Consider the following 22,999-nt stretch of genomic DNA (forward strand, 5'->3'; position numbering starts at 1 on the left):
TACCCATTTTATTGAGAGTATTTATCATAAATGGATGTTGGATTTTGTCAGATACTTTCTCAGCATCTATTGAGATGATCATGTGGTTTTTATTCCTCATTTTGTTAATGTGGTGTATCACATTGATTGATTTGCGGGTGTTGACCCATACCTGTGTCCCTAGTATAAATCCCACTAGATCATGGTGTATGATCTTTTTAATGTATTGCTGTATTCGTTTTTCCAATATTTTGTTGAGGATTTTTGTATCCATGTTCATCAGCGATATTGGCCTGTAATTTTCCTTTTCTGTGTTGTCCTTGTCTAGCTTTTGGATCAGGGTGGTGTTGGCCTCATAAAATGAGTTAGGAAGTGTTCATCTTCTTCAATTTTTTGGAATAGTTTGAGAAGGATAGGTATTAACTCTTCTTTGAATATTCGATAGAATTCTCCAGAGAAGCCATCTGGTCCTGGACTTTTGTTTTTTGGGAGCATTTTGATTGCTCTTTCTATCTTTTTACTTGTGATTGGTCTATTCAGATTCTCTGTTTCTTCTTGATTCTGTTTTGGGAGGTTATATGAGTCTAACAATGTATCCATTCCTTCTAGTTTATCCAATTTGTTGCTATATTGGTTTTCATAGTATTCTCTTATACTCCTTTGTGTTTCTATGGTATCTGTTGTAATTTTTCCTCCATTTTTAATTTTATTTATTTGCACCTTCTCTCTGTTTTTCTTAGTGAGTCTGGCTAAGACTTTGTCAATTTTGTTTATCTTCTCAAAGAACCAGCTCTTAGTTTCATTGATCCTTTCCATTGTGTTTTTAGTCTCTATTTCATTCATTTCTGCTGTAATTTTTATTATTTCCCTCCTTCTGCTGACTTTGTTCTCCGTATTCTAGTCTGTTAGATGTAGTTTAAGATTATTGATTTGAGATTTTTCTTGTTTGTTGAGGTAGGTCTGTATTGTTATAAATTTCCCTCTTAGCACCACTTTTGCTGCATCCTGTAAGTGTTGGTATGTTGTGTTTTCATTTTCATTTGTCTCCAGGTATTTTTTGATTTCTCCTTTGATTTCTTCATTGAACCAGTGGTTGTTCAGTAGCATGCTGTTTAATCTCCACACATTTGTGCCTTTCTCAGCTTTTTTCTTGTAGTTTATTTCTAGTTTCATAGTATTTTGATTGGAAAAGATGTTTGAGGGCTGGCCCCGTGGCTTAGTGGTTAAGTGCACGCACTCCGCTGCTGGCGGCTGGGGTTCGGATCCTGGGTGCACACTGACCACCACTTCTCCGGCCATGCTGAGGCCGCATCCCACATACAACTAGAAGGATGTGCAACTATGACATACAACTATCTGCTGGAGCTTTGGGGAAAAAAAGGAGGAGGACTGGCAATAGATGTTAGCTCAGAGCTGGTCTTCCTCAGCAAAAAGAGGAGGATTAGCATGGATGTTAGCTCAGGGCTGATCTTCCTCGGGGGCGGGGAGATGTTTGATATTTCAGTCTTCTTAAATTTATTGAGGCTTGCCTTGTTTCCCAACATATGGTCTGTCCTTGAGAATGTTCCATGTGCACTCAAGAAGAATGTGTATTCTGCTGTTTTGAGATAATGTTCTATATATATCTATTAAAGTCCATCTGGTCTAGTGTTTCATTTAAGGCCACTGTTTCCTTGTTGACTTTCTGTCTAGATGAGCTATCCATTGATGTAATTGGGGTGTTGAGGTCTCCTACTATTATTGTGTTGCTGTCAATTTCTCCATTTAAGTTTGTTAGCAGTTGCTTTATATACTTTGGTGCTCCTGTGTTAGATGCATATATTCATAAGTGTTATGTCCTCTTGGTGGAATGTCCCTTTTCTCATTATATACTGCTCCTCTTTGTCTCACGTTGTCTTTTTTATCTTGAAGTCTGCTTTGTGTGATTTAAGTGTGGCAACACCTGCTTTCTTTTGCTTGCCGTTTGCTTAGAGTATCATCTTCCATCCCTTCACTCTGGGCCTATGTTTGTCTTTAGAGCTGAGATGTGTTTCCTGGAGACAGCATATTGTTGGGTCTTGTTTTTTAATCCATCCTACCACTCTTTGTCTTTTGAGTGGAGAATTCAATCCATTTACGTTCAGAGTGATTATTGATATATGAGGGCTTAATACTGCCGTTTTATCTCTCGTTTTCCAGGTGTTCTATATTTCCATTGTTTCTTTTCCCTTGTATTTCTGACTGCCATTTCAGTTAGTGGTTTTTTGTGATGGTTTTCTCAGTTTTCTCTTTGTTTAGGGTTTGTGGCTCTGCTCTTATTTTTTGTTTAGTGGTTACCATGAGGATTGTATAAAAGATATCATAGATGAGATAGTCCATTCGCCTAAGCAGGTTCCACCCCTTTCCTCTTCCCCTTCTGAGTTACTGTTTTCACAAATTATTCTTTTTCGTGTTGTAAGTTTGTGACTAAATTGAAGTGCTTATAGTTCTTTTTGATGCTTTCCTTCCCTTTATCCTTTATGTTATAATTGTTTGCTAACTTGTTCTGATAGAGAGCTGCAATTTCCTGCTTTTGTCTGTTTATCTCCTTGCGCAAAGTTTTGTAAACTTTTGCCTTTTTGTTTCAGGTAAGAGGGCTTCATTCATCATTTCCTATAGTGGAGGTCTAGTAGCAATGAACTCCCTCAGCTTTTGTTTATCTGGGAAAGCTTTTATTTCTTCATTGTATCTGAAGGATAGTGTCACTGGATAGAGTATTCTTGGCTGAAAGTTTTTGTCTTTCAGTATTTTGAATATATCATTCCATTCTCTCCTAGCCTGTAAGGTTTCTGCTGAGAAATCACTGAAAGCCTGATGGGGGTTCCTTTGTAGGTTATTTTCTTCTGCCTTGCTGCCCTTAATATTTTTTCTTTGTCATTGACTTTTGCTAATTTTAATATTATATGCTTTGGAGAAGGTCGTTTTGCAGTGATGTAATTAGGAGTTCTGTTGGCTTCATGTACTTGTAAGTCCAGTTCTTTCCCCAGGTTTGGGAAGTTCTCAGCTATTATTTCTTTGAACAAGCTCCCTGGTCCTTTCTCCCTCTATTCTCCCTCTGGAATACCTGTAATCCTTATGTTACTTTTCTTAATCGAGTTGGATATTTCTCGAAGAGTTTCTTCATTTTCTTAAAATCTTAGTTCTCTCTCTCTCTCCACCTGAAGCTTGTTTGTACGTCTATCCTTAAGTCACTGATTCTGTGCTCCATAACATCAGCTCTTTTTTTTTTATGATTTCTAGATTATTTTTTATCTAATTAATAGTGTTCTTCATAACCAGAAATTCTGTTGGGTTTTTTTCAGAGCTTCAGTCTCTTTGGTGAAGTATTCCTTCTGCTTATTAATTTTATTCCTGAGCTCATTGAACTGTCTTTCTGACTTTTTTTGTTACTCATTGAGTTTCTTTATGACAACTGTTTTGAATTCTCTGTCATTTAGATTGTAAACTTCAGTGACTTCAGGATTGGTTTCTGGAGAGTTGTCATTTTGCTTCTGGTCTGAAGTATTACTGTAGTTCGTCACAGTGTTTGATGTATTGATTCTTTGCCAGCACATTTGTGGTAGTATCAGGTCATAGATTCCGCCTGCCACCACTGGTCAGGGGGGCAGGAGCTGTGTTTTCTTTTTTTTTTTGATGTTTTTATTAGCAAGGAACATCTTTTTGTTTTTGAGGAAGATTGGCCCTGTGCTAGCATCTGTTGCCAGTATTCCTCTTTTTTTCTTTTGTCTTCCCAAAGCCCCAGTACATAGTTGTGTATCATAGTTGTAGAGTTGTAGCTCTTCTATATGGGACACCGCCTCAGCATGGCTTGATGAGCGGTGAGTAGGTCTGCACCCAGGATCCGAACTGGCAAACCCCGGGCTGCCAAAGTGGAACACGCGAACTTAACCACTATGCCACTGGGCCAACCCCAGGAGCTGTGTTTTCTGATCCCTCCCCAACTGCTGTAGTTGTGCCAGCAGGGCCACTCTGTGTTTGCACGGGCTGGCCGCAGCCACTTGGCAAGTTGCACTCACATGGGCAGGGCCTCTGCGCTTGGCAGCCAGGTCACTCACATAGGCTGGCGTTGTGCTCACGCTTGCGGTGGTTCAGCTGAGCTGCAGCACTAGGCGAGAGGGATGCCTATGCAGGGGCAGAGCTGCGACCACTTGGTGGGGAGTGTTCCCGTGGGCTGGACTGCCCCCGCTTCCACTTACAGTTGTGCTTGGCCGCTGTGTGAGGATCTGAGACCTAGATCACTGCCGATGGTGGGGGTCAGGGAGAAGGGTGGGCTCACCTAGTTCCACTGCTTCCAGGGGATCCAGTCCACCCACCTTCAGATGTACGGCTTCCTGCATCTCTCAGGTGTCCTGTTGTGCTGTGTAGGGAATTCTCTGTTGGATAATGAATGTCTGTTTAGTTGTAACTTGGAGGGGAGAGACAGAGGGAACAACTCAGTCTGCCATGATGGTCACGTCACTCCTAATGGTTTTTTAATACCAGCTTGGAAGTTATATCCTGGGCGTAAGGTCCTTGGGCTTTTGCTTTTTGACGTGAGATCTTTTGAGGAAATGAGATGATAATGTTCTTTCATTTCCCTTTTCTCCCATAAAAGCAGTGAATAATATGATGATTCTTTAGACCATTAACTATTTCAAAAATATTTCTGTAAAGTTAGGAACATAGTTACTGTTATCTATTCTTTCCTCTAGTTAGAAAGTTTAAACGAATTGCTTGATATTAGTGGTAAAATGAAAGGCAAAATATGCAGCTGTCAGTTAAGTTCCCACCATTGCTATTTTATAGGGAGGAAGGAGGAAAATCAGTTTATTCAAGAAATGAGGTTAAATTATTGCAAGTGTTTTGCATCAGGATTAAAATGCAAAAGATGAATAAGTTTTCAAATTCATTTTGTTTTAGATTCTATTCAGGTACATACACGGAACACACATGTAAACATCCTCAAAGTTTCCCCCATTTACCCTTTCAGTTCAGTGGAGTCGCAGAGGATGGTTCTCTTGGATATTGTTTGTTCTGAGTAGCCATTTTTAATTCTGCTAAATTTTTATTTCTGATGTTTTTATTGTCATAGTTTCCCCTCAGAGGCCCACTAACACCCAAACGCTGAAATGATCTCTCAGACTAAAGAAATAACGTGCTTTGAGAAAATTTTGCTTAGGATTGCCTTCACGCAGATGTCAAACTTGATCTTGTCAGTCTCTAAAATGGAGTCAGGAGCAGGTCGTATAGTTGACTAGTCAACAGTTATGATAATTTAATAGGAAAGATTTTTATATAGTTGTATTTTATATATTGGTGTTTTTCATAGTTATTTAATTTTATAATTTTTAATTTACTTTCCATATATAATTTAGTTTTTGCTGCTGATAAAGTATGCTTATTAGAGAAGATTTGGGAATAGAATTTTTCTTAATTGTCCACAATGCCAGTACCCAGAAGCAATCTCCTTTGAACATTTTGGTGTATTTCCTATTAGGTTTTATCCTAAGCATAGTTTTTCTCTTTTTTATTTTTATTTTTTTATTTTTTATTTATTTTTGAGGACCATTGGCCTTGCACTAACATCTGTTGCCAATCTTCCTCTTTTTTCTTTTTTTATCCCCAAAGCTCCAGTACGTAGTTGGGTATCATAGTTATAGAGTTTTAGCTCTTCTATATGGGATGCCGCCTCAGCATGGCTCAATGAGCAGTGAGTAGGTCTGCGCCCAGTATCCAAACTAGTGAACCCCAGGCCACCGAAGCAGAACATGTGAACTTAACCACTGAGCCACTGGGCTAGCCCCAGTTCTTCTCTGGTTTAAGTATTATCAGTGCTTAATTTTAAAATATATCAGAAGCCAACCTTTGGTTTTTAGTATTAAGCAATGAATATTCTGATTGTTAATTTTGTCAATCTAGTTGGGCATTTTGTATCATTGAGGAAAAGATGAACTATCAATAAATTGTTTTGGAATGTTTGGGAAGCCATTTAGAAAAAGAAAACTAAAGCTTGGATTGCTTTCATTACACCAAAATAAAATCCAGAAAGATGAAGGATGAAAAGGTAAAAATAAAATCATAAAAGCAGAAAAGAAAACTTGGGTGAGCATTTTAGTTTTGTGGTAGGGAAATCTTGATTAGACATCATACAAAATTTAAGAACCATAGAGCTTAGAAATTACTAAATTTGACCACATAAAAATGTAAAACTTTTTATGATTAAAAACATAAACACACACACACACACACACACACACACACACACACACACACACACAGGACTAGGTCACAAGACAGATGACAAACTGGCAATGGGGGAAATATTTTAAACAGATGTGACAGAAAGTTTCTATAACAGATACACTAACAGGTAACCAATAGAAAAAACATCTGTAACCAAATAAATAATAGGTAAAGAACAGGAAGAGGCAGTGTGCAGGATAAGAAATACAAATGCCCAACAAACATGAGAAGATAGATGTTCACCCACTGTGATATTTAAAGACATGTGAACTAAAAGAACAGTGGAGACTTATAGTTTAACAAACAAAAGTGGGATTTTATGTATTCTATTTTCTATATTCTTGCTATTCTTCATTTAATATATTTCGACTGTTTCCATATATACTTGTTTCGTTCTTTCCAGTTTCTACATAGTATTTCGTTGTGTGGATACAATACATATATATTATGTTACAAATAAATGTATTTTGTCTTTGTCGTTTTTGTATCATTTGCCTACAATTATTAAAAATTAAATCAGAAAAAAACTAAACAGGCTAACAAAATCAATATGCGGTGTTGACTTATCAACTTTAACAAAAGAGATTTAAAAAAAAAAGGAATTTGCAAAATTTTCAGATATTTCCTGGATTTTTAATGCCTTATAAACTGTTCCATAGGGACTAGGTGGAATTGCATATAGAATTAACTCATGCTAGACAAGCTTGATTCTTGTATGATGTACATCAACATTAAAATTTGTCTGTGGACAAATTTATTTGTGTGTTTTCTCAGGTGAATGCTTGCGATGCATGTTCTGGAATAATCTTGGTTGTATTCATTTTGCCATGAGCAAGCACAATTTGGGAATTTTCTACTTTAAAAAGGCTCTGCAGGAGAATGACAATGTCTGTGCACAGCTCAGTGCAGGCAGCACTGATCCGGGTAAGCCCATTACGGGGGGACAGTTTGTGTTTTACGACTTGAGGAAAGCGTGATTTCATAGAGCAGGCACCTGGTCAAAATGCCACGTGTACCTGCATACAGTTGACACTGATCCTGCCCACCAAGTCTGACTCGGGGGATTTTGAGTAGATATTGCTATTTTGAATAGCAAGGTGTTAGGAGTAATTATCAAAGAAATTTAAATTACATTCACTTTTTTGTGGATCTGAAAATTGGCAATCCCATATGGTAATGCTATAAAGCAGAACATTTTGTTAAGATTTCTTGACTACCAAACTAGTTTTTTTTTTGTTTTTTTTTTTTCCTGAGGAAGATTCGCCCTGAGCTAACATCTGTGGCTAGTCTTCCTCTATTTTGTATGTGGGTCACCACACAGAATGGCTGACCAGTGGTGTAGGTCCGCGCCCAGGAACCAAACTCGGCTGCCAAAGCAAAGTGCACTGAACTTAACCGGCCACTGGACCAGCCCCCAAACTAGTTTTGTTATAGCTTTTCAGGGTTTCACATGCGGTACTGTCAGTAGCACCTGATAATTTTTAAGCAAATTCCTTAAGTTTATTCATTTAATATTCATGGTATATGGATCCTTAATCTCAAATACTTAAAATCAAGAAATTATTTAGCTTTTTAAAATATAAAAAAAAACTAATTGATGAAAAATGTATCCAAAATCACAAGTAGTCTTATTTTATTATGGACTGTGAAACTTTGAATAAGTGAGTAAGTGGAGCATAGTCATTGTAGGTATATATAGTACATTAATTTTTATTTCCACAATAAAGTCCGTAACACCCTAACATTAACTGAATACTTCTGGTTAAGAAAGCACATGATGGGCTGGCCCCGTGGCTTAGCGGTTGGGTGCGCGCGCTCCGCTGCTGGCGGCCTGGGTTCGGATCCCGGGCGCGCGCCGATGCACCGCTTCTCCGGCCATGCTGGGGCTGCGTCCCACATACAGCAACTGGAAGGATGTGCAACTATGACGACATACAACTATCTACTGGGGCTTTGGGGAAAAAATAAAATTATTTAAAAAAAAAAAAAAAAGAAAGCACATGATGATAAAATGGTTAATCAAACTGAAACTGAAAAAGAGTGGAATCTTTTTACAGGCTCTAAAAATGTGGACAGATGATGTAAGGTTCAGAGGGGTAAGAGTGGGTCCTGTCTCTTCTTTGCCTTCCTGGAACATTTTTGCCTGAGTTGCTGGCAAATGAGAAGAGACATTGCTGACCCAGTCAGCACAGACAGCTGAAATGACCCTGGAGAATATTTGTGGGGTTGGGGATGGAGATCATCATGGTGAGAGCTATTACAACTTTAAATTGGGGTCATTGATCTTAAACAAGGTAGTGTTTAAGTACTTAGTGGAATAAATGTTTTCAGTATAACTTATTTTAAATCTAATGATTTATTCTCATCTAATTTTTATCATTAGGCAAAAAATTTTCAGGAAGACCCATGTGTACGTTACTAACCAACAAGAGGTATGAGTTGCTGTATAACTGTGGAATTCAGCTTCTTCACATTGGAAGGCCTCTTGCTGCCTTCGAGTGTCTGATTGAAGCTGTTCAGGTTTATCATGCAAATCCCCGCCTCTGGCTACGGCTGGCTGAATGCTGCATTGCTGCCAATAAGGGGGTGAGTGCTGCTTGGGTATCTTTTTGAACCCACACCCCCCCACACCCCCTCCTGCCCCACTGTTACATGGAAAGCAAAAGATACTGGGAAACATATAAGACCTCATCCCCTTTTTGACTCTCGGGGAATTTACAGTCTTCTATTCTTTAACAGTTGGACAAAAAAATTCGGTTTCATAAAGTTATTTCTGTGGTTCTTGGTAAGTATGGCAATATGTATCAGTAGTCACATTAAAGAGTTGAAGCCAGTAAGAAAGTCATATCTGTTGGAACAGTGGTCTGCCAGCTGCTGGGGCAGGGGCCACACCATCTGCTGGCGTGAGAATGGTGTGTGCACCCGGTGATTAGAGAAGGACTGATGATAACATAGTGAGTGTGGAAAGAACTGCATTACACTGCATTTCCTTCAGTGCCTGGCGGCTTTAGTTTTGAATTAGTAAATGGTTTAGAGTTCACGGATTACTAGGCTGTTTCTGTCTGACAAACGTTTGTCCCCAGTGGCTAAGAAATAGACCCGTTTACGTCAGTGTCCATGCCTAGATTATCTCCAAATAGCAGTTTGTGGAAGCCTTTTGAATCTCAAGTGGGGAGGGGTCATTGGGAGGTAGGGGAAGGTAGGGGAAAGACAGAATTACCAGATGTCTCTATCATCCCATTTCCTAGCCACCCCTCGCCCTTGTGTGCTCTTTGGGTATGTGGAGACTGGGGGGCTATGGCATGAGGTTTCACCTGCCATGCTCGCCATAGGTGATATTAAATGTTTAGGCTCTCCTCCTGCTGCTAAACAGCACTTCCTGAGAAACAACTGCAAGAACGAAAGGCTTTAAAGCAAAATGTTTGCCTGGCAGTTTGAGTACACCATTCGGGGAGGAGATGAGTGTTGTCTTTGAAAGGCTTTAATGGTTTATTTCATCGTACTTGTCCTTTTATTTTTTTATTTTTTATTTTTTTAATTATTTATTTATTTATTTATTTTTTCCCCCAAAGCCCCAGTAGATAGTTGTATGTCATAGCTGCACATCCTTCTAGTTCCTGTATGTGGGACACGGCCTCAGCATGGCCGGAGAAGCAGTGCGTCACTGCGCGCCCGGGATCCGAACTTGGGCCACCAGCAGCGGAGCGCGCGCACTTAACCACTAAGCCACGGGGCCGGCCCTGTACTTGTCCTTTTAAAGGACAACTTTCTTATTGGATAATTCTAAAATTAACTCATAATTCTAGGCAGAATTTATACTTTTTTGAATAAAAGGATCTCTAGAAATTGCTGTTCTCTTTAATCCATTCATGAATTTAAGTGTTGGAAGCCTTTCTTTTGTATGGTTATTGGAAGCCAGGAAATTACATCTTCCTGGGAGTAGAGACATGTAGTAAGGTTTAATTTTATTTAAACGACTTAGTTTTAGGAATAGTACTTTTAAGATTATCTTTGTTCTATGAATTTCATTATGAGGTTTTTCTCCCCATTTTCTTCTAGAAAGTTCTAAATTTGTAATTTTTAAAAAATGAGTTGGTTGCCATAACTTGCTGGATACCAGGACACTCATACTCTGTGCTACTAATAGGAAATTTGCCATAAATAATTATCTGTCTTTGTCTGTGCGTCTCATGCTTCTAAAAAGGATCTGAGATGACCTAAAAGGCAGTAAAAACAACCCCAAAACATTCTTGAGTAAAATCAGAGAACAAAATCCCAATAGGAGAAATTATAATGTCCAAATAAAATTCCATAAAATTTCTTTTATTTAGTCAGGACAGAAGGGATGCTGAACAAAGCAGTTTGTAACTTTAGAAATAAATTTATTTTTTGATAAATACCAATTAATTGTTAAGTTGGTGATGCCAGGGACATCATTTTGTTCTGTTTACCTGATGTTGCTTCAGACCTCTTTTGGCAGAGCAGGGCTTATGCTTACCTGGGTAGTGTATAATATATGAGAAAAGATCTGCTAAGTAAACATAAGCTCAATTGTAGGGAGAGTATTTAACCAATTTAAGAGAAAGCTATTAAAAATAAAAACATAACGGGCCGGCCCTGTGGCAATAGTGGTTAAGTTTGCGTGCTCTGCTTCGGTGGCCCAAGGTTTGCAGGTTCGGAAGCTGGGTGCGGACCCGTGGACTGCTCATCAAGCCATGCTGTGGCGGCCTCCCACATATTAAATAGAGAAGGATGCACATGGATGTTCGCTCAAGGCCATGGCAACAGACGTTAGCTCAGGGCCAGTATCCCTTGACAAAATAAATAAATAAATAATAATAAAATAAAACATAAAATGTACCATTTACTTTTCTGAGTTGACAGATTTGTTGAGTACTTTTACCACCAAGGCACTATAAAATAATGGATATTTTAATTTCATTTGATTCTTTTGCATTAAGACTGATCTGGGGTCTGGCCCCATGGATTAGCGGTTAAGTGTGCACGCTCCACTACTGGCAGCCTGGGTTCAGATCCGGGCGCGCACTGACGCACTGCTTGTCCAGCCATGCTAAGGCAGTGTCGCACAAACAGCAACTAGAAGGATCTGCAACTATGACATACAACTATCTACTGGGGCTTTGGGAAGAAAAAGGGGAAAAAAAAAAAAAGGAGGATTGGCAATAGATGTTAGCTCAGGGCCAGTTTTCCTCAGCAAAAAGAGGAGGATTGCCATGATGTTAGCTCAGGGCTGATGTTCCTCACCAAAAAAAAGAAAAAAAAAAAAAGACTGATCTGGCACACTTTCTGGCTATTGGTATATTAATGAAGGTATGGTTTATTATTTCAGATTTTTAGTTTCATCCATCATTGTCATCTGTTGTATCTCCAGATATAGCCATCTGATCAACTTGCATGGCCTTAAAGATCAGGGAAGAGAGATGGGTGAATCATTATAAATTTATCACCACTACTAGGAAAAGTTAGAATGAAAGTCCTTCTGATAATGTTCAGACTATCCACTTTTTCTTATTTTTCATCAATATTGCTTGGCTACCTCCTAGACACAAAATTTCTTCCAATCAGAGCAATTTTGTATTTTTGTGTGTGTGTGTGTGTGTGTGTGTGTGTGTGTGTGTGTGTGTGGAAGATCAGCCCTGAGCTAATATCTGATGCCAATCCTCCTCTTTTTGCTGAGGAAGATTGGCCCTGGGCTAACATCCGTGCCCATCTTCCTCTGCTTTATGTGGGACACTGCCACAGTATGGCTTGACAAACGGTGCATCGATGTGCACCTGGGATCCAAACCCTCGAACCCCGGGCCGCCGAAGCGGAGCACGCACACTTAACCGCTTTGCCACTGGGCCAGCCCCAGAGCAGTTTTGTATTTTTTAAGCATACTTTCTTTTTTAAATGAATACACAAGTGAATCCTTGTTTTATTAAAAGTCATATATGGAAGCGCAATTATAATCAAGTTATATTAGGGAGCAATAATTCACAGTACAGAAACATTGTGTTTAGAGAAGGACTTGTTGCAGGGCAGAATTTAGCTCTGGAAGTTCATATGGATTGGCTTCAGTTTGTTCCTGTGTATGAGAATCTGGATGACTTTATAAAATGACTAGTTGGGATTCCACCTGCAAGTAAATCAGAGGCAGAGTGAAGGGGGAAGATAAATTAAATTGGCACTGTCAAACTCCTATAGCGAGATAATGTATCTTAGTGAAATATCCTAAAATACTATATTTATATATACACACACACACTCGTAAGTAGCTTTTACTATTTTCAGTTTAATGTTTACAGGGTTTTGGGATTTCCTAGAAGGCAAGAATTATGCCCATGTAAATCTTAATATATATAGCTTATTAGAGTGTATATGTTGTTGACAGTTTAATTAATACTTTCAATTAAGAAGGAAAAGATCTGTCTTTTAGCAAGTGGAACTGCTTCCCTTTTCTTTTTCACTGTGTTTTTATGGCTTTCTTATTTTTCTTACTCTGATGTCAGAGTGCCCGTAATAGGCATCAGGGTGCCTGGGGTGTAGGATATTCTAAATAAGTCATTCTAAATAAATACTTGAGTCATTCTTAAATTGCCTTTTTTCCTTAGAATTATCTCAAACCTCGTATTAATAAAATATAGTGTATGTCACAGACTTTCAGCCCCATGTACTCTTTAATTCAATACTGAACATATTTTCTTTATCACCAAAAACTCCACATTGATGGATCTTAAGAATTTTCTTAGAGTAACTATAAAGATGTTAGATCATTTTTCATACCTCGTCTTACAATTCCATTGAATTAATTGGAAATTATTTTTATTTTATAGACTTCTGAACAAGAAACTAAAGGTCTTCCAAGCAAAAAAGGAATTGTACAGTCTATTGTTGGTCAAGGTTATCATCGTAAAATAGTTCTGGCATCACAGTCCATACAGAATACTGTATATAAGTAAGTATTTTGCAAAGAGAAAGTGTTCATATTTAATACTATTTCACATTAATGTTACTGATGTATAAAAATATGCTTAAGACTTACCATTTCAGGGCTGGCCCTGTGGCTTAGCGGTTGAGTGTGTGCGGTCCACTACTGGTGGCCCGGGTTCGGATCCTGGGCGCGCACCGACGCACCGCTTCTCCGGCCATGCTGAGGCCGCGTCCCACATACAGCAACTAGAAGGATGTGCAGCTATGATGTACAACTATCTACTGGGGCTTTGGGGGGGAAAAATAAATAAAATTAAAAAAAAAAAGACTTATCATTTCATAGGAGGTACCACTTTGTAAACAGGTTTTATTGTTACTTCAACAAATAGACTCTCAGACATAGGTCCATAATGAATGTTATCTGACAAGTGATGTGAGTTTATTACGTCCATGGGTGCTGAAATTGCTGATGGCCTAAGAAACCCTGGTCTAGTCAGTGCCATTATTCAGAATGTCCAGAAGAGGGCATCTTGATGTTTCCTTTTTATATAGTTTATCATTGATACTTTTCATTTAGGTATTTTCTCATAGTCCCTAAAGCTAATTCTTAGTATTAGGGGAAAGAAGTACTAATACATAAAGCAACCAAAGCAATATCAAGCTGTCACATGTAGCACTTTCAGTTGAACAACTTTGAAATATGAACATCTTTATCTTATAAAATAATGATTCCAATTTGGGGTTCCTATTATTATTATTACTTTTATTTGTGAGGAAGATCAGCCCTGAGCTAATATCCATGCCAATCCTCCTCTTTTTCTCGAGGAGGATTGGCCCTGAGCTAACATCTATTGCCAATCCTCCTCCTTTTTTTCCCCTTTTTCTCCTCAAAGCCCCAGTAGATAGTTGTATGTCATAGTTGCAGATCCTTCTAGTTGCTGTATGTGGGACACCGCCTCAGCATGGCCGGACAAGTGGTGCATTGGTGCGCGCCAAGGATCCGAACCTGGGCCGCCAGTAGTGGAGCGCACGCACTTAACCGCTAAGCCACGGGGCCGGCCGCTATTATTTCTAAAATAGTAGACTGTGTAAAAAAATTTGCTGCTTTTTGTCTTTTGCAAAAAAATAAAATTGTTTGCTACCATCTAAAGTTTTTCCAAAGTTTTTAAATAGTATCTGGCACACAATATTTTGGTCTTAATTTATTTCAACTATAATGCAGATTTTTTTTTTAAGACTTAAGATAAAGCATCATTTTCCTACAATTTCAAAATTGTTACTACTTTTCACATTTTTTGCTAATAAAGCTGACTCAGTTTGATATATAAAATCAATAGAAAGTTATATAAAATCTCAATAAAATTATAAGAGATAATGCTGCTTTTTTCAAAACTTATAGCTAAGGCATTTTCTAAAGCAAGGATCAATCAAAACAAGGCTCAAATGTGAAAATCTATTTTCTTTCCAATTCCTACTATGCCTGTCCTAGCCTTCATTACAATTTGCCTTGTCTGTAACTCCCCTGTTACATTAAGATTGATGTTGCAGGTAATCCTTCAAGTTGTCTCTCATCCTTGGTCCCATTTCTAGAGACATATGCGTATAATGTATATACAGTCCTGCACATCATAAGGGTGTTTTGCTCAACAATGGACCGTATATATGATGGTGGTCCCATAAGATTAGTACCATATAGCCCAGATAGTTGGCTGTATCATCTAGCTTTGTGTAAGTATATGCTGTGATGTTTGCACCACGACAAAAATCACCTTACGACACATTTTTCAGAACGTATCCCCATTGTTAAGCAACGCATGACTGTACTTACAGTCTGTAGTTTTTTACATCTCATGTGTGATATTTAGGATTTAGGTTCTTTAGCATTCTCCTAACTGCTTATATTAAAATTTCTACCTATCAAAGGACAAAGTTTTCGTTTATGATTAGATTGGTTTTATTCCTGATAATAGAAAAGTCTTACTTATTTTTATGTTATTTACTTAGCTAATTTGGTTTTGTTCTTTTAAGTGACGGACAGTCTTCAGCCATTCCTGTTGCCAGTATGGAGTTTGCGGCCATTTGTCTCAGAAATGCCTTGTTGCTGTTACCTGAAGAACAACAAGATCCGAAGCAGGAAAATGGGTCTAAAAATAATAATCAATTAGGTGGGAACACGGAGAGCAGTGAAAGCAGTGAAACTTGCAGGTATTCTCATCCCTTTGAACCCTCTTGGCAAAATCCCTTCAGGGCTCCATTAGTAAGCCTCTTTGTCCTTTAGATGAATTCCTAAAATTTTCAGCCTGAATTTCCAAAATTCTCTGTTTTGAATAATAAGAAAGGAAAGTATGAATGTTTAAGTGTTTCTGGAAGAGAGAAATAAGGAGAAGGCTAAGTGAGGAGAGAATGCTAAAAGAGAAAAGTGGAAAGTAACAGCTTTTCATTAACAGTAGGAACAGTTTCAAGAAATCCTGGTGCTATCAGAGACAGCCTGTTTTTACTTTTATTAAAATAAATACTAAAATCCTAAAACTTTCCATTTCTTATTATTCGCTGCCTTTTCTCTTAACATACTGTAAACTACACACCTCCAGGATATGTCTAGTTTTCTAATATAAACTAAATATTATGCCAATCTATGGAAATTGGAAGAGCTTATCTAGTAACAAGAAAACAAATGCCGTTATATATAGAAAGTTCTCTTTACACATGGCACCTTTAAACTCGTCTCCCATCCTAGCATTTTTTCTTAACTATAATAGAAATGCATGTTTATTATAGAAAATTTGAAACAAAATAGTGGGATTTTTTTTTTTTCCTCCATCAAAGGGTTATGTTTTACTGTAGTTGATAAAAGGCAATCAGAAGAATGAGAAATGTATAAAAATATTGGAGTGGTTTCTTTTGTATAGTAGAGATATTGTGTACTGGGGAAAAAACTAATATACAGTATAGCCTTAACATGTTAGTGATACCAAGTTACCAAGCATATTTCATTGTTTTGGCTCTTTTACACTTTGTCATAAAAAATTGCATAGCAGTGAGGATAGGAAACAAAATTTTACATTTTATTGTTTCATTGTTGCTCTTCATAATTAAGAGTCTCTCTTTATTTTAGCAGTAAAAGCCATGATGGAGATAAATTCATTCCAGCTCCACCTTCTTCTCCACTGAGAAAACAGGAACTAGAAAACTTAAAGTGAGTAGCTAAATAAGATTAACATGGCATCTATTGAAATCAGCACATTGTTTTTAATGTCACTTTTTCTACTAATATTATGAATTACATTGATTGGCATTGATTGGATGTCAAATGTTAAACCAACCTTTCAATCTTGTGATAAACCCTTCTAGTCAGAGTGTATTAGGCCGGCCCCATGGCTTAGCGGTTAAGTGTGCGCGCTTCGCTACTGGCGGCCCGGTTTCGGATCCCGGCGTGCACCGACGCACTGCTTCTCTGGCCATGCTGAGGCCGCGTCCCACATACAGCAACTAGAAGGACGTGCAGCTATGACATACAACTATCTACTGGGGCTTTGGGGGGGGGGGGGATGTATTATCTTTTTTGTAAATTGTGATTCAACTTGTTAGTATTTTATTAGGAATATTTGCTTCTATCTTCACAAGAAAGATTGGTTCATACTTTTCTTTCCTTATAATGTCTTTGCCAGGTTTTGGTTTCAGGGTTATGCTGAACATATGAGTTGGGAAGTGCTTCTTCCTCCTCTATTTTCTGAAAGAGCTTGTATAAGATAGATATTATTTCTTCCTCAAATGCTTCATAGAATTCACCAGTGAAACCATCTGGCCTAGGTTTTCTTATGGGAAATTTTTGGTAATGAATTCAAATTCTTCAATAGATGAGTGCTATTCAGATTTTCTCTTTCATCTGTGTCAGGTTGGGTAAGTTATATTTTTGTTTATGTACATTATAAACCCCATTATTTTTGCTTTGAACAGTCATATGTATGTTAAAGAAATTAAAAGGAACAGAGGAGTCTTTTATGTTTAGCCACATAATTACCATTTCCTGATGATTCTAGTTTCCATAAGGTATCATTTCTCTTCAGTCTGAAGATTTCCTTTCAGCATTTCTTATAGTACAGGTCTTAGTTTTCCTATGTTTGTTATTTTTAATCTGGAATTGTCTTTATTTCATCTTCATTCTTGGAGGATATTTTCTCTGAATATAGAATTCTAGGTTGGTAGTGGGGTTTTGTTGTTGTTGTCTTGTTTTTTCCTTTTAGTCAGCTCCTTCAAAGATGTCGCTGCACTATCTTCTGGCCTTCATTGTGTCTGATTGGAAGTTCACAGTCGTGTGTAGGTGCATTTTTCTCTCGGAATAGATTGTCTCTCTTTGTTTTTCAGCAGTTACACTATGATGAGTGTAAGTGTGATTTTCTTTGTTTTTAATCTTGCTTGGGATTAGCTGACTTGTTTATAAATTTATCTTTCAACAAATTGGGGATTTTTTTATTTTATTTTATTTTTTTTAATAATTTTATTTATTTATTTATTTTCCCCAAAAACCCCAGTAGATAGTTGTATGTCATAGCTGCACATCCTTCTAGTTGCTGTATGTGGGACGCGGCCTCAGCATGGCCGGAGAAGCAGTGCGTCGGTGCGCGCCCGGGATCCGAACCTGGGCCGCCAGCAGCGGAGCATGCGCACTTAACCACTAAGCCACGGGGCTGGCCCATATTTTATTTCATTTATTTATTTTTTTGTTGAGGAAGATTCACCCTGAGCTAATGTCTCTGCCAATCCTCCTTTATTTTTTTTTGTACATGGGACACCTCCACAGCATGCCTGCTGAGTGGAGTAGATCCACACCCGGGATCAAACCCACAAACCTAGGCTGCCGAAGTGGAGCACACGGAAGTTTAACCACTCGGCCACAGGGCCACGCCCAAATTTGGGATATTTTTGACCATTATTTCTTCAGATGATTTTTGGAACTAGGCTTAATGGTATAGCAGTACTTTTAAGAATGATTTCAATAATAGGACTGCAAATTAAAATGGAAAGAAAGAGCCATTACTATGTTTTTGCCTGTTAAGTTACAAAAAAGTGACAAGAGTACAGCTAAAACCTTTATATATTGCTGGTAGGATTGTGAATTGATGCATTACTTTTGGAAAGCATTTCATTTATTCACGTTTTTTCCAACAAACATTAGTGGTGGTCTTGTGCGAGGTGCAGGGGAATCAGAGGTAAAAGAAAACGCACTGCTCTCAAAAGCAGATGGATGGGCCGGCCCCATGGCTTAGCGGTTAAGTGCGCGCGCTCCGCTGCTGGCGGCCCAGGTTCGGATCCCGGGTGCGCACGGACGCACCGCTTCTCCAGCCATGCTGAGGCCGCGTCCCACATACAGCAACTAGAAGGACGTGCAGCTATGACATACAACTATCTACTGGGGCTTTGGGGGAAAAATAAATAAATAAAATATTTAAAAAAAAAAAAAAGCAGATGGCAAACATTTAGGAGAAAATTATATTATTTAGTAGGTTAGTTATTAGGTAGTGAGATTTGGGGTGTCTCTTTTCTTTTTGCGATAATTTTATCACCCTAAGTGGAAAATGATCTCACTTTAAAATTTTGCATTTCTTTCAGGGTGCTCAATCTGATGCCACAGTTTATTGATCGCCTGTATTTATGTTTTTCTGTGAACCTCCTATTTGTAGAATTTAGCATTTTCATATTGAGTTTTTCATCCTTTTTGTTTTTCTAAGAGTTCTTATCTATTATGGAAGTTGGCCTTTATCATTTGTCTTGTGGTATTGTTTATGATATTTAGTTATAAAGCAGAATTTCTTTCTTTTTTTTTTCCTTTGAAGAAGATTGGCCCTGAGCTAACATTTGTTGCCAATCTTCCTCTTGTTTTTCGTTTTTCTCCTCAAAGCCCCAGTACGTAGTTGTATACCCTAGTTGTAGGTCCTTTTAGTTCTTCTATGTGGGACACCACCTCAGCATGGCTTGATGAGTGGTGAGTAGGTCCGCGCCCAGGATCTGAACTGGCGAACCCTGGGCTGCTGAGGTGGAATGCTCGCACTTAACCACTACGCTACCGAGCCGGTCTCCAGAATTTCATGTTTTAAGTATCATATTTATTAATTTTGTTTACTTTTTTCCCATTTTGTGCAATGTTTAGAAAGATTTTCTTGTCAAGATTTTAAAACTAATTTACTGGGCCGGCCCCGTGGCTTAGCGGTTAAGTGCGTGCGCTCCGCTGCTGGTGCCCCGGGTTCGGATCCCAGGCACGCACTGACGCACCGCTTCGCCGGCCACGCTGAGGCCGCGTCCCATATACAGCAACTAGAAGGATGTGCAACTATGACATACAACTATCTACTGGGGCTTTGGGGGAAAAAATAAATAAATAAAATCTTAAAAAAAAAAAAAACTCACTATGCTAAATTTTTGTCCTGAGTGGACAAAATTTTTGTGTAAAACAAAGCAAATTAAGCACATGTGTAAAACAAAGCAAATTTTGTGTAAAAACAAAGCAAATTAAGTAAAGCTAAACTGGATTTGATATAAAGAGAGCTGGCAGGGAAGGAGGGTGGATTGTTAGCATTCACCCAGGACAGTATTTGGGAAAATGCTTTAACTTGCCAGAAAATGTACCATTTTCCCCCAATATGCCTAATGTTTTCTAGAAGTGTCTCTCTTTATGGAGCCACCTATATTTCTTATTTATTTAAGCATTCGTCTATTTTTAATAGGTTATTTTGTGTGGTAAAAATTCAAGTAGTATAAAAGGTTATATAGTGTAGAGTAGATCTCGTCCCATCCCAGTCCTCTGTGTCCTCTCCCCTGAGGGGCAACCGCTTGCCAGTGTCTTACATGCCCTTCCAAGGGAGATTTCTCGCTCCTATCCCAGCAAATGTCTGTATGGTGTTGTTTACACTAGCAAATTGCATAGTGTCCACACTGCTCTATACCTTACTTTTCCCATTTGACAGTGTATCTTTAGAGATTGTTCCATGTGGGTACAAAGCTCTGTTTCATTCTTTCTAATGGATACATAGAATTGTATCATATGGATATGACATGATTTAATAGTCCTTTATATTTAGCTGTTTATAATGTTTTCAGTTTTTGCTATTACAAATAATGCTGCAGTGAATATCATTGTATACAGTTTTTAAGGGGAATCCTTAATGAAGAAGATATCTGAAACAATTTTCAACTTGATTTGATTTTTACAAGTTGACTTGAGTGAGTACTAATCTTAGGATTGCTTGCTTTATGCATACAATTTAAGAAGTATATTATCCCATGATGGTTGAACAGCTCCAGAGTCGTGTAATTTAACTTCACCTTCTGAAAATGGCGTTAAAGAGAAAGGTAGTTGCAGGGTGGCGTACTTCCTCTCAACGAATTTTGTACCTTTCATGGCACAAGTCTTTGCTTTCCACGTGTCCTCATAAGAGGATTGGTGATTTTCAGAGAAAATGAAATTACTTCCCTGTTTTTGTGGAAAGGGGCAAAGCCTTGCCATAAGGAATTCCATCATCATAAAGTGAGGCAAAGATGGGTTCGCTGGTATATATTAACCTTTTTTTCTTATGGAGCAGATGGGAGAAAGGAAATGGAACAAGATGGAAGGAGCCTTAGGGTAGATTTATAAAAAGAACTACCATGCAAGACAGTAGTAATGGTAATGTGGAGACAAATGGTGCAGGGAAGGAGTCGTAAAAGATTTGTGTCGTTATTTTCAAAGCTATAAAAGCTCACAATGCAGTTGAGTATGTTAAAGGGCAGTTCTGTGGCAGAAGCCAGCTGTCTTCCATAGAAGGAAGGAGCCTGAGCACGTTGGTTCTCTGTTAAGATAGTGGAATTCTTAGCAATTTCATCTATTTCTGACCTGAATTCTTTTATATGATTGGAAATGTGTGTGACTAGTGTATAGTTTAGTTTTTATGGACTATTATATTTGACCCCTGTGCTCTATAATACCCAAGACACCAATGCAAAACCTCGTTTCCTATTTGCAGCATAACTAATATGCAGTAAATTATCATGACTGTTCTAATGGGCACTTCTTACGGTATGGGGTCACAGCCTCTTGAGTTTTTCAGTTTTTTCCATTTGTACATAAATGAAGATGAGTCCAAAAAAATATTCATTTTAACCAAGTTACAGGTATGTTTTCAATGTGAAGCAATTGTAAGATTCTATATTACAATCAAGGTAGCTTTCAGAAAAATATTCTCACAATTAAAACAGAAATTTATCCCCAAATCAGAAAAATGTCTCAGAAATCAACTAAGTAGTTTAATTGTGAAGCTCAGATGAACTTAGAGGTACTGATATAATGGATCAGGAAAAGTATATATATATAATGACACTGTTAGAACATTACTTCAGTTCCTGAACCACTCAAAGCTCTGCAGAGCCATCTTTTTCATTCATTTAGGAAAACACACACGCACATTCTGCAGCATTGAATTGAGTAAATGCTCTGACTTTAAATTTTTTAACTTTTTTTTTTTTCCTGAGGGAGATCAGCCCTGAGCTAACATCCATGCCAATCCTCCTCTTTTTGCTGAGGAAGACCGGCCCTGAGCTAACATCTGTTGCCGATCATCCTCCTTTTTTTTTCCCTTTTTCTCCCCAAAGCCCCAGTAGATAGTTGTATGTCATAGCTGTACATCCCTCTAGTTGCTGTATGTGGGACACCGCCTCAACATGGCCAGACAGACGGTGCATTGGTGCACACCTGGGATCCGAACCCGGGCTGCCAGTAGCGGAGCGTACGCACTTAACTGCTAAGCCATGGGGCCGGCCCCCTAAATTTTTTAAATGAAAGGTGATTCTATTTCTAGGTATTTACCCAAAAGAAACAAAAACTTGTCCACATAAGAATTTCATAGCAGTGTTACTCGTGATAGACAAAAACTAGAAATAGCCTAAATATCCATCAATAGAAAAACGGATAACTAAATTGTAATCCACTCTATGTATTGGAATACTACTCAGCTATAAAAAGCAACAAATTACTGATGCGCAAGTCAACATGATTTGAATCTCAAAACATTTTGTGTTTCTTCTTTTACTCAGTATAAGGTACATACAGTATGATTCCATTTTTAGTATTTATATGACAGGCAAAACTATACAAAAATAATTTACATTGATAGAAATCAGAACAGTGGTTGGGAGAATTGACTGGAAGGAATCATTCTGGAGTGATAGATATGTTCTGAGTCTTAATAGGGCTGGTACATGTATATATTCAAACTCATCAAACTATACACTTAAAATGATGTATTTTAATGTATATAAATGATATCACCTAAAAATTTTAAGATATTTTGAAATTTTGCAAAATTAATGTAATTCTAAATATATTTTTGCAGGAAATATAATTTAACCCCTTATGATTGATAAATGGTCAATTTCTCTTACATATCATATATGAGGTGGCATGACACAGAAAACTTGGTTTCTTAACCCAAAAAAGTGCCCCTCTGCTTAAATTTAACATGTATTCCTTAGACCCTAGGGCTGCAGTATCCAGTACCAGGTCCACTCATCACATGTGGCTACTGAGCACATGTAATGTTGCTGATAGAAGGTGCACTGTTTAAGTATATGATACACACCAGATTTCAAAACTTACTACCGAAACAATGTAAATATGTTGATAATTTTTTATATTGATTATATGTTGAAATGATAGTTTAGGTATATTGGATTAATTTAAGTATATTAAAATTAATTAATTTCAGCTGTTTCTTTCTACCTTTTTTTAATACGTGTACTAGAAAATTTAAAATCACACTTACGGCTCCAGTTATATTTCTATTGGACAGTGCTGCTCTAAGGTTTTAGAACTGTGTTT

The 22,999-nt window shown here is 37.9% G+C and overlaps 1 protein-coding gene across 3 annotated transcripts in view; it reads left to right on the forward strand.

Moving 5' to 3' along the window:
* Window positions 1-22,999, forward strand: part of CNOT10 (CCR4-NOT transcription complex subunit 10) — a 77,981-nt gene that overhangs the window by 39,618 nt on the left and 15,364 nt on the right. For 2 of the 3 annotated variants that reach the window (XM_058554481.1, XM_058554500.1), the window contains exons 9-13: window positions 6,994-7,143; window positions 8,603-8,805; window positions 13,056-13,177; window positions 15,181-15,357; window positions 16,268-16,348. In XM_058554481.1, coding sequence (XP_058410464.1) covers window positions 6,994-7,143; window positions 8,603-8,805; window positions 13,056-13,177; window positions 15,181-15,357; window positions 16,268-16,348 — 733 coding nt within the window. The remainder of the gene's footprint in view (window positions 1-6,993; window positions 7,144-8,602; window positions 8,806-13,055; window positions 13,178-15,180; window positions 15,358-16,267; window positions 16,349-22,999) is intronic. The other variant, XM_058554491.1, reaches the window with a different exon arrangement.

Source organism: Diceros bicornis, chromosome 2 (assembly GCF_020826845.1).
Source record: "Diceros bicornis minor isolate mBicDic1 chromosome 2, mDicBic1.mat.cur, whole genome shotgun sequence".
Lineage (NCBI taxonomy): Eukaryota > Metazoa > Chordata > Mammalia > Perissodactyla > Rhinocerotidae > Diceros > Diceros bicornis.